The sequence below is a fragment of the Salvelinus fontinalis genome, chromosome 12, assembly GCF_029448725.1.
Source record: "Salvelinus fontinalis isolate EN_2023a chromosome 12, ASM2944872v1, whole genome shotgun sequence".
Lineage (NCBI taxonomy): Eukaryota > Metazoa > Chordata > Actinopteri > Salmoniformes > Salmonidae > Salvelinus > Salvelinus fontinalis.
This window is the reverse complement of record NC_074676.1, coordinates 36,544,489-36,557,078: the sequence shown is the minus strand read 5'-3', so window position 1 is coordinate 36,557,078 and position 12,590 is coordinate 36,544,489. Positions and strand designations below refer to the sequence as shown.

General features: G+C 43.0%; 1 protein-coding gene across 1 annotated transcript; it reads right to left on the bottom strand.

Moving 5' to 3' along the window:
* Positions 1-972: 972 nt before the first annotated feature.
* On the bottom strand, positions 973-12,296 carry LOC129867285 (lipoprotein lipase-like). The gene is made up of 8 exons (XM_055940580.1): positions 11,328-12,296; positions 9,437-9,633; positions 9,136-9,315; positions 7,315-7,426; positions 6,936-7,169; positions 5,637-6,000; positions 3,002-3,217; positions 973-2,665 (listed from the first exon to the last, which is right to left on the bottom strand). Exons 1-8 carry the CDS (start codon positions 11,422-11,424, stop codon positions 2,572-2,574), a joined length of 1,494 nt encoding a protein of 497 aa, XP_055796555.1. The 5' UTR covers positions 11,425-12,296; the 3' UTR covers positions 973-2,571.
* Positions 12,297-12,590: the final 294 nt, after the last annotated feature.

Below are 12,590 nucleotides of genomic sequence, written 5' to 3'. Positions count from 1 at the left end.
CTTTAGCCCGGCAAGTGCGGGGCTCTGGCACAGGACGCACTGGGCTGTGAAAGCGCACTGGAGACACAGTGCGTAGAACCGCATAACATGGTGCCTGAACGGTGACACACACCCCAGGGCGAGTGCGCGGAGGAAACACAGGACGCACCGGACTGGGGAGGCGCACCGAAGGCCAGATGTGTGAAACCGGTGCACATGACACCGGACTGGTATCACGCTCCTCAGCACGCCCTCTCTGCAGCGCTCTCAACAACAGCACCTCTCTCCGGAATCTTGCGTCGAGCTCCTCACTCGACTCGCTGACTGGCTCTGGTTCACCCCTCGGCTCCGCCGACCACTCCGTGTGCCCCTCCCCCCAAAAATGTGGGGGCTGCCTCTCGTGCTTGCGTCGAGTCCTATATTCCTGGTCTCGTCGCCGTTCCTCTCTCGCTGCCTCCGCCTGCTTCCATGGCAGGGTCTTGTCCCCTCTGATTGGGAACCATACCTGACCAACAAAGAAATAGAAAACTAGAATGCCCACCCAAATCACACCCTGACCTAACCAAATAGAGAAATTAACAGGCTCTCTAAGGTCAGGGCGTGACACCTTTTTACATTTTAGCAGACGTTCTTATCCAGAGTGACTTACAGGAGCAATTAGGGTTAAGTGCCTTGGTCAAGGGCACATTGGCAGATTTTTCACCTAGTTGGCTTGGGGGATTTTGAAACGGAGACCTTCGGTTACTGGCCCAATGCTCTTAACTACTAGGCTACCTGCCACCCCTTACTTGAATAAGATTAAGGAGCGGGAAGTCACTGGAAGCTTTGTTATATGTTCTGAAATTTAATGTAGATTGTGTATTATTGAATGATATTGTCTGTTTATCTCTGCTTGGATGTGTGAATGGGTTTATACTTTATAGTATTTCTAAGGATGATCCTGGAAAAATGTTCATGTTTACAACTATCTTTCCATTAAAGCACTCATTCTTCTTCAAAATAGCAGTTCCAATTTATTAAAATATGTATATAGTCACATACAGTATTTACAGGTATCAATAGAATGCAGATATACCTTCAGAGGTAAAAGAGGGTAAAAAAAAATATAGTAATATTCTGTACCATAGAAGTATATGCCAACATGGTATTTACACATGGAGCACTTAGCAAGTAACCGCTTTAGTAACCTTTTCTCCGTTTTCAGTGCAAAAGTGTTTCATCTCCCCTTTATACAGGCTCAATAGAACAGGCAGAAATTAAATGAGTCACAATGATTTACAATACCGATCTCAAAATATATCATATTTGTTATAATTAGCCTACTCAGTGCTGTTGAAAATAGTCTGACATTTAGATATGATCACAATAACATTGTTTATAATATCCTCATTACCTGCAAATTATTACCTGTAACTTAAACTATGATGCAAAGTAAACTGTGCAGTCTACTGAGGAAGGCTGTCATGTTTCTATTGTTGATGTCGACTCACTTTACAAGAACCACTCATTGACTTATTTCAGAGAAGCTTCCTGTTCACAGTTATAAAATGGCATCCACAGCTAAATGAACATTATTTGGGTTATAGTTCAGCAGCAACCATGGATATGTCAGTTAAATACATCACATAAGCACTTGCAATGAAACAGAGGTAAGGGTTCTGTATAAACAGTTGTAATTATTATTTTTGTTTTAAAAGGTATAATATTGTATAACATTGTAATAACGGTTATCCCACTGATATGTAGTGTATTCGGCTGCAAAGGCCGGACTATTGCTGGTCTCAAATGAATTTACTTGTATAAAAACAGCAGTCAATGCATTACTGCTCAAGTGCTTGACTATAATCACAAAGTTATCGGGAATAATTTGCATTTCGGACCTCACAATATTACTGTCTCAAACACCATGTAAAAGATACAAATAACTATGAAAAAAAACATACAGTATCAACAAATACATGCGGTAGGTTAAGACAAGTTAATTGACAATAAGTTATTTTAAGGCACACTGAGTCCGATCCTATAATCACAAAGTATTGAGGACGACAATGGTGAATGCTCTGTCAGTTTAAACATAACATAGGCAACACATGAGGCTTTAACTGCAGGTACCTCGAGGCCTCTTCTCATTCTGTCTATGGATTGCCGTCAGTCAGAGGCACCAACGACTTTGTATAAGAACCATCTCTTTGGGGTTGCCAGAAAATCAGCAAAGACAATGGCATTCACTATCCTTTAGCACCACATCGTAGTTGATGTGGCACAAGTAGACTTAAAAAATAAATAAATACAAATATTCACACATTTGTAATAACACATTTCTGTACACTATATACAAGGTGGAAATGTATTTCTATAGTTTGAATGACAAAATCATTTACAGCTGTATAAATTATTTTTCTAAGTGCTTCGGCAGTGGAAGGAGGGCAATCGTCCGTTGCTCCATACATTCAATATTAGCGGTTCCTGAGGTTAACTCTGTAAAACCAACAGGATTTTTGTCAATGGATCCCTGACTGGCAATAATGCAGGAAAAAAGTATTGCAAGAAGAAAAAAAATAGCTGTTAAAAAAAAAATAATTATCACCTTTTTTATGTTTGTTTTTTCCCATTAATTTTGCATTTTACAAACGTCACTTCCTGTTGTAAGCTGAGGGCATGAGGACCTTTAATGCAGAACACCATCCTGGAAAAGGGTCAAACAAGAATAGAATATTAAAGGTCAAGTCAACTACTTAAACATTTTTTTAAGGTAAATTCCACACAAAAACTATTAGCCCATTGTTGGTATAGTGCCAAAATGTTTTAAATGTCAGCAATCAAATTCAAGATATATAAATTAATTCAAATTACAGAAATACAGCCGGTATACTGCATTTTGCATTATATGCATCACACAGAATACATCATACAGTCCATTTCTGCACAGATTTTTCAAAATGTTCATATTTCTAATGATTTTATGGATGACAATTGTCTTCATTTCGTGATTTTAAAATAAATTAGGCCTCTCAAAACTCACTTTTTCTGCGTCTCCCCGACTCTGATGCGTATTTTGTGAACCTCCACTTCAGAATCCACAGAGTCACCTGACCACCAAGATGACACCATTTTGAGCATGGACGAGGCTGACCAGTTAGACTCCTGCCACTTGAACTTTACCATCAGGAGGTCACCTATGTCTTTCTCCGCTACCAACAGGAAGGAATGGGTCTTATTGGTCGTAATCTTCTCCTTTCTGCCAATGAGAAAGAGCATAGATGCTCAACAGGTGTCACGTTCCTGACCTATTGTTCCTTTTTTCTTTTATTTATTTAGTTGGTCAGGGCGTGAGTTGGGGTGGGTTGTCTTTGTGTGTTTTTGTCTAGTTTAGGGTGTGTGTATTGTTTGGGGGTTTTTAGTATGTATGGGGTTGTGTTCAGTGTAGGTGTTTAGGAAAGTCTATGGTTGCCTGATTTGGTTCTCAATCAGAGACAGCTGTTTATTGTTGTCTCTGATTGGGAGCCATATTTAAGGCAGCCATAGGCTTTAGGTGTTTGTGGGTAATTGTCTGTGTCTATGTTGCATGTTTGCACTTAGTCGTTTATAGCTTCACGTTCGTCATTTTGTTGTTTTGTTTTGTTTTTTCTTCTTCTAAATAAAGAGAAGATGTATTTTCCACACGCTGCGCCTTGGTCCTCTCTCTCACCCAAAGACGATCGTGACAGAATTACCCACCTGAATTGGACCAAGCGGCGTGTCAAGCGGCAACAGGACCCACCTACACAGGATTTATGGCAATAGGATCAGGATCTGGGCTACACTACGTGGGAGGAGATCGACAGGTGGGCGATCGACCCAGGGCGAGTGCCGGAGCCCGCCTGGGATTCTCTGGCGCAGTGCGAGGAGGGATACCGGCGAATGGAGGCAGCACGAAGACGCTGTAGGAAGCCTGTGAGTCAGCCCAAAAAATTTATTGGGGGGGGCCTTAAAGGGAGTGTGGCGAAGTCAGGTAGGAGACCTGCGCCTATTCCCTGTACTTACCGTGGAGAGCGAGAGTACGGGCAGACACCGTGTTATGCAGTAGAGTGCATGGTGTCTCCTGTACGCGTGCATAGCCCGGTGCGGTACATTCCAGCTCCACGTATCGGCCGGGCTAGATTGAGCGCTGAGCCGGATGTCATGAAGCCGGTCCAACGCATCTGGTCACCAGTGCGTCTCCTCGGGCCGGCTTACATGGCACCAGCCTTACGCATGGTGTCCCCGGTTCGCCTACATAGCCCGGTGCGGGTTATTCCACCTCCCCGCACTGGTCGGGCGACGGGGAGCATACAACCAGGTAAGGTTGGGCAGGCTCAGTGCTCAAGGGAGCCAGTGCGCCTGCACGGTCCGGTATTTCCGGCACCACCTTCCCGCCTCAGCCCAGTACCACCAGTGCCTACACCACGCACCAGGCTTCCAGTGTGTCTCCAGAGCCCTGTTCCTCCTCCACGCACTTGCCCTATGGTATGTGTCTCCAGCCCTTTACCACCAGTGCCTACACCACGCACCAAGCCTCCTGTGTGTCCCCAGAGTCCTGTGCGTCCTGTTGCTGCTCCCCGCACTAGCCCTGAGATGCGTGCCCTCAGCCCGGTACCACCAGTGCCGGTACCACGCACCAGGCCTATAGTACGCCTTGAGAGTCCAGTGTGCCCTGTTGTTGTTCCCCGCACTAGCCTGATGGTGCGTGTCCGTAGCCCGGTACCTCCAGTTCCGGCACCACGCACCAGGCCTACAGTGCGTCTCAGCCGGCCAGAGTCTGACGTCTGCCCAGCGGTGCCTGAACTGCCCGTCTGCCCAACGGCGCCTGAACTGCCCGTCTGCCAAGCGGCGTCTGAACTGTCCGTCTGCCAAGCGCCGCATGAACTGCCCGTCTGTACTGAGCCCGCGCCAGAGCCGCCACCGTGGACAGACGCCCACCCAGACCCTCCCCTAGACTTTATGCTGTTGCGCCCGGAGTTCGCACCTTAAGGGGAGGGGTTATGTCACGTTCCTGACCTATTGTTCCTTTTTTCTTTTATTTATTTAGTTGGTCAGGGCGTGAGTTGGGGTGGGTTGTCTTTGTGTGTTTTTGTCTAGTTTAGGGTGTGTGTATTGTTTAAGAGGTTTTTAGTATGTATGGGGTTGTGTTCAGTGTAGGTGTTTAGGAAAGTCTATGGTTGCCTGATTTGGTTCTCAATCAGAGACAGCTGTTTATTGTTGTCTCTGATTGGGAGCCATATTTAAGGCAGCCATAGGCTTTAGGTGTTTGTGGGTAATTGTCTGTGTCTATGTTGCATGTTTGCACTTAGTCGTTTATAGCTTCACGTTCGTCATTTTGTTGTTTTGTTTTGTTTTTTCTTCTTCTAAATAAAGAGAAGATGTATTTTCCACACGCTGCGCCTTGGTCCTCTCTCTCACCCAAAGACGATCGTGACAACAGGTTAATGTCACCTCACTTCACAAGAACAACTAATTTACCTCTGAGTGAAGGTGTCATGTCTAATCATAGAATACAGTAGCACGAAAACTTGAGCTACAGACCATAAAGACTTATGTAATTATAAACGTGATAAATGATGTCAGGTGTCTTATGTTGATATAGCATGTGCTTTGTTGTATGGTTTAGGATTTAACTACCTGTTGGAGCAGGTACTCACAGTGTCAGCTTGAGGTCTTCAACCTCTCCTTTGGTTCCAATCAGAGAGACTGTCAATGAAGGCTCCATCTCAGACCTTTCCACCTTGCTGGAGAAGTGGATCTTCAGCTGGTAATGATAGACTCTAAACGGCATGAAGTCTTTGGTCTTGGTGTACATCTTGATGCTGCGTGTCATGCGAATCTTTCTGATGTTGTAGCCCACGGTGTTACAGTGGTTCTTGCGGCAGCTGAGGCACATTCCGCGGTTGAACATATCGTTGCTCCCGCAGCGATATGCCATGCTGGCCTCCTGCTCGTTGACCAGGGAGTCGATGAACAGGTGAATGGAACGCTCATGGGAACATCTGGGAATGTCAGTGATGGCTGTGAACATAAAGGGTATAGTTGCATTACTGGTCCACGTTCAAAAACCAGAGTTGAGATTCTCAATTGAAGGAGAAAGTTTCCTTCCCTAACGTTACCATTATAGATAGTAATATCAACCTTTTTCTGGGGCCCTACAAAAAGAGTTATGTTGCTGGTGACCTCCTGAAGGGATTATCTCTAGCTGTGATGTTTGGGGGCCTCTGTTTTAACAGTAATGAATGGGCCTTTGTCAGGCTGACAGCTACAATGTTAGTCGTAAAGACAGATAAGCGACTAGCTGCAAAGTTACTGCAACTTCTGTTATATTGTTGTACTGACTTCACCACCCTATTGTTCACAAGCCCTGCCATCTTCAAATAAGTTACAAGTGGACAATTACATGTCTGCCTTAGCCAATGATACATCAGTACCCAAATTGACAACAGAGTCATTGTGTGGAAAGTGATTGCGAGTGTTGTTATATACACTGAGTATACAGAACATTAAGGACACCTGCTCTTTCCATGACATAGACTGACCAGGTGAATCCAGGTGAAAACTGTGATCCCTTATTGATGTCACTTGTTAAATCCACTTCAAATCCGTGTAGATGAAGGGGAGGGGACAGGTTAAAGAATGATTGTTAAGCCTTGAGACGTGGATTGTGTATATGTGCCATTCAGAGGGTGAATGGGCAAGACAAAATAGGTAAGTGTCTTTGAACGGGGTATGGTAGTGGGTGCAAGGTTTGTGTCAAGAACTGCAACGCTGCTGGGTCTCACGCTCAACAGTTTCCCTTGTGTATCAACCCCAATTGAGGCTGTTCTGAAGACAAAGGGGAGGCTACAACTCAATATTGGGAAGGTGTCCTTAATATTTTGTGCACTAAGTGTATGTCTAATATGTCACCAATTTTATAGTGACACACAAAAATATCTAGATGTGATTCTCACCAAAGAGACCATATTTGGAAATAGTCTCCAGGGTGCTTTGCAGATTGCAGCCTGGCTGGAAACTGCCTCCATTGGGGTATATATCCACATGACCCACAGGCTGCTGGATGCCGATGCTGAAGCCCAGAGAGCCCCGTGTGAAGGTGTGAAGAACGTCCACAAAGTGAGCATCATCTGGGGACAGGCGGTGGTGAGCATGCTCTCCCTCAAAGTCTGGACCGGCTGGGTCAAGACCTGTAAAGAGAAGCGGGCCAATCAGTGGGTAGTGGAACAAGCCAAAGCCCTATGAAAGAAAGTTCTTGCAGGCCAAAGAAGCAACTAATGATTAGCAACAGTGCTATTATCTGGTCTTTGTTTCTCTATAAGACATTATATTTACCAGTTATTCTGCCCACTTTATTAGAGGCGTAACTCCCAGCGAATCCTGCCACATGAGCACCCAGACTGTAGCCAATGAGGTGGAGGTTTTCAAGAGGGATGTCGGTTGCCTCCTATAAAACACATTGGAGTAAAGTGTCAAGTTCATTGCCATAGAAACTAGGAGTGTGAAAATGTAAAAGTTAAAACATTTAAACAAAGTTGGGATCCTTAATGTTAAAAAAAATCTCTAACCCACAATTTAAATCACAGTGCAGTTATCACAAAATATTATCTTCCATGTTGTAGCCTAACTAGACTATATGGCAATAAAAGGCCTGGGGGAAAGTTGCGGAATTGAAATAAAACCAGACAGGAAGAGGCGAAATTTAGGCTACTTTGGTGAATCCGCGAGGCATGCAAGACAATTAAGACATTGCGAGATTCAGATTAGTAAGACATATAGCCACGGTTCTGCCTGCCTGCTCTTTCTCTTTGCTAATGACAAGAGTGTGTGTTCAGTCTTCGGTCTGTTGTATGTATAATATCCAGGCTTAGGCTATTCATGGGACCGATGTAGCCAGGATACAGAGCTATCTTCGGGCCAGTCTTGTGAGCACGGGTAAGCTCCTCTTCGTTGCTGAGCGGGTGGGGGTGTTTTTGTCTCATATTAGGAAATTACAATAGGCTACTGGTATAGCTTGTATCGATTACCCTTTTCAGATATAATGGTGTGTGGCCCCTTGAAAGCGCTTCGGCTACGGCATGTTTGTTTATGTTAGGGTAGGACAAACCACGGCTTTTTAAACGCCAACACGAAACCTTCTCTGGAGACATGAAAGGCATTTTACTTGTCTGTAAGTGGCGTGCAATGTTCCCTCAAAAATAAATTAAAGCACTGAACAAATTTCAGGTCTGCTGAGCGCAAACTCAGAAATTCAGAAAATTCTGTGTAACTTCCAGTGTGCATTTAATGTAAAAATTAAGGCTATATCCCCTTTAAGTTACAGTTTTAACAGTGGCCAAGTAGGCTACTGTGGCTATTTGCTCATAATGTAGGTCTACCAGAGTGGCCTACCATCAAAAACAATTAAAGCATAATGCTAAAGCAACACTCGGGTGGTTTAAGGGGAACATTTAAATGTCTTGGAATGGCCTAGTCAAAGCCCAGACCTCAATAAAATTGAGAATCTATGGTACGACTAAAAGATTGCTGTACACCAGCAGAGCCCATTCAACTTGAAGGAGCTGGAGCAGTTAAGCCTTGAAGAACGGGCAAAAATCCCAGTGGCTAGATGTGCCAAGCTTATAGAGACATAACCCAAGACACTTGCAGCTGTATTTGCTGCAAAAGGTGGCTCTACAAAGTATTGACTTTGGGCGGGTGAAAAGTTATGTTATGCTCAAGTTTTCCTTTTTTCTTTTTTCTTATTTCTTGTTTGTTTCACAATAAAACATATTTTGCATCTTCAAAGTGGTAGGCATGTTATGTAAATCAAATGATACAAACCCCCCAAAAATATATTTTAATTCCAGGTTGTAAGGCAACAAAATAGGAAAATTGCCAAGGGGGGTGAATACTTTCGCAAGCCACTGTACATACTTAATAGGACCATTATTCTGCATTGTGAATTAACATGGAATTCAATTTTTTTTTTATTAATAATTTTAAATGGAAAACCGATACAAAAAATTGCAGTTTAAATGTAAGAATTTTTTTCCATTTATCACATCCCTAATAGAAACAATTTACAGTAAATCTTTGTACTTTGTTTATAACATGTTATTTATACTTTCTCTGAAAAACAGTGCAGTGACTTAGAAGTTGAGTCATCGTACAAACCTCCAGCCAGTCAATGAAGTGAGCGATCTCTTGTCCCACCATCTTGGTTTTCTGGGCGGCTACAGGATAGTGGTTCTGGGCTGTGTACAGCCAGTCCACCACGATCACATTGGCATCCTGCTCTCTCTCATACAGCGCTGACACCAGTTTGGCCACCCAGCTCTCAAACAAGCCGCTCACCTGTTGCAGCAGAGAGAAAGCACAAATGTTTTTTGTTAGTGACAGGGAATCCAAGCCTTTGAGCAATAGTTGTGAAGGACTTAATGTCACAGACATGCTGCTACAGGTTGGAGGGGCTTACTGTCCAGCCATGGATCACAAGGAAAGTTTTAGAGGTGCTGTTGAAAGTGCATTCTTTGAGAGACTCTGGGTTGCCGGGGATGATGTAACAGATGTCATCTTCTGGCATCAAAGGCTTCCGGAGGGAGAATTTGGTGTAGGCATGAGGAGTGGCATCGTTCTTTTGAAACAAGTCCTTGAAGTTGTCCATTAAATTATCTAAGAGAGGAATGTGAACACAACACATTGGCTTTAGAAATATTTGTATATTAATTGGACCATAAACCAGACAGGCAGAATGCAAGACAATAGAAAGTAGCTGTAGGCCTATGGATTATAAAATGTTTTGATCCATGCTGCTATTTCTAATCTTAAATCACACTGGTGGTGGTGGGGATGCCTGACTGCACAGGCCCCTCAGTACCATGGGGGCTACTAGGGTTCAGTCGGTCAGACAGATCCCATAGAAACCACAGCTTTTCCCAGCTTTGTTCCTCTAGCTCTGACAAATCGCACAGGGTATAAAAGTAGCTGCATTCACAGTGGGTCAGCGGACTCCTTGGCCAAGGCTATAGGTAAGCACTAAGCTACTGCACTGCAATGAATGGAGGTTGCATTCCATGACGGTTAAAGCAGACACAAATATGTTATATTTTGAATAATAAGTAGACCATAGCCTTTGTATTCATATGCAATCTGACTACATTTAGGTCTTACTTCACCATTGCAGAAGACCTACATCAAGTTTTGTATAAAACTTTTGAGTTTCTGTAGCCTATCTATACTGAACAAAAATATAAATGCAACATGCAACAATTGCAATGATTTCAGTGAGTTACAGTTCATTTAAGGAAATCCATCAATTGAAATACATTCATTAGACCCTAATCTATGGATTTCACATGACTGGTAGGGGCGCAGCCATAGGTGGGCATAGGCCCACCCACTGGGGAGCCAGGCCCTGCCAATCAGAATGAGTTTTTCCCCACAACAGGGCTTTATTACAGACAGAAACACTCATCAACTGTCAGAGTGGCTGGTCTCAGACGATCCCACAGGTGAAGAAGCTTGATGTGGAGGTCCTGGGCTGGTGTGGTTAGACGTGGTCTTCGGTTGTGAGGCCAGTTGGACTTACCAGTTGGACTTCCTGCCACGTTGGAGGCGGCTTATGGTAGAAAAATTTACATTCAACTCAACAGCTCTGGTGGATATTCCTGCAGTCAGCATGCCAATTGCACTTTCCCTCAACTTGAGACATCTGTGGCATTGTGTTGTGTGACAAAACTGCATATTTTTGTGGCCTTTTTCCCCTAGCACAAGGTGCACCTGTGTAATGATCATGCTGTTTAATCAGTTTATTGATATGCCACACCTGTTAGGTGGATGGATTATCTTGGCAAAGGAGAAAATGGTCACTAACAGTGATACATTTTTGCACAAATACATTTTTGCACAAAATGAGAGAAATAACATTCTTGTGTATGGAACATTTCTGGGATCTTTTATTTCAGCTCATGAAACATGGGACCAACACATGTTGCATTTTTGTTTTTGTTCATTATCTTTTGTCTACTTTTATGTCCAATATACATCAACATTAGGATTTTTTTCAATACCTAATTATAGTAACCTTACTCAAAAATCGCATGAATGAATGGGCGTTCAGTCGAATACTTGAGGTCATATCCTATACTAACAATTTAGTCTACGTCATCACAAAATCCCAGAAATTTGATACAGCCTCATCATTTAAGTGACAGTATCTAAAGGCTGTCAATTACATTTATAATAATCTGAAAAGTTCGATTCTTCAGAAAATGTCATTTTAGCGGCACAAATGCAATGTTTTCTAATCCGATCACAAAACGGAGAATAGTAATTCTCAACAGTAGTTTCATGGATTAGCTACTCACCAAGGGTATGAACGGAGTGGTCCTCTTCCAAAGACGAGACATAAAATACTGAATTTAACACAAGAAAGTAAAGACATTGCGCTTGCAACCCTTTCATTTCTTTTCAACCTAATAATTCTTATTTGGGGAAATGTCAAGTTTGCAATCACAGACCCTAAAAAAATGTATCGAATGTAAAATGGTGACAATTTTCCAGCAGTTAGAAGAGATTCCGTACGTTTTGTGGCGCGCAGTAAAGCTATTTGAACCACCTTGAAGTGCCCGGTTCCTAAAGAGGACCTCTCCCTCTGTCGCAAACCTATTGGTTGCTTTTACCCCGCGCAGGGAATGAGGGTATAATGTAAGACATTGATAACTGGCAATGAAGTTAATAATTGTATTCAAGCGAATGTTATTTACTATGTGAAATAGCACAGGCAAATGTTAAATCAGATCTGGCTAGACTGAATTTGCTGTTGCCCATAGCTACAAATGGGCTTGCTCTTGACTTCATGAGGGAAGTTTCATGCCTGAAAATAAATAGTTCATTTAACGCTTCCCCATACAACTTTCTGGGAAGGGCGCAGGATAGTTGCATGGCTTAGGGAACACTCACATTTAAGGAACTTGACCAAACAAAATAATATTGGTATTTCATTGCTTTGACAGAACCTTTCCTAAAAGTTCAAACAGTTAGATTTGTTTAATGTTCTCTAACTGATTTGACATTGGTGTAACGGCGATCCTCCTCCTCTCCATCTTCGGAAAAGGGAGGAGTGTTGAGGGAACCAAGGCGCAGCGAAGTTTGAATACATATTTATTAAACAAGACGAAAAACGAACACGAACTATACTTGAAATGATACAAAATAACAAACGACGTAGACTGACCTAAACATGAGAACTTACATAGACACGAAGAACGTACGAATAGGAAACAGACTACATAAACCGAACAAACCGTATACAGTTCCGTATGGTGCAAACATAACACAAACACGGAAGACAATCACCCACAAACAAACAGTGAGAACACCCTACCTAAATATGACTCTTAATTAGAGGAGAACGCAAAACACCTGCCTCTAATTAAGAGCCATACCAGGCAACCAAAACCAACATAGAAACAGATAACATAGACTGCCCACCCAAAACTAACGCCCTGACCAATTACACATACAAAAACAACATAAAACTAGTCAGGACCGTTACAATTGGGAATGTTCTCAAATAGTTCAGAGAACATTACGAAACGTTCTGTGGGAATTTCAGTACTTCAGCATAA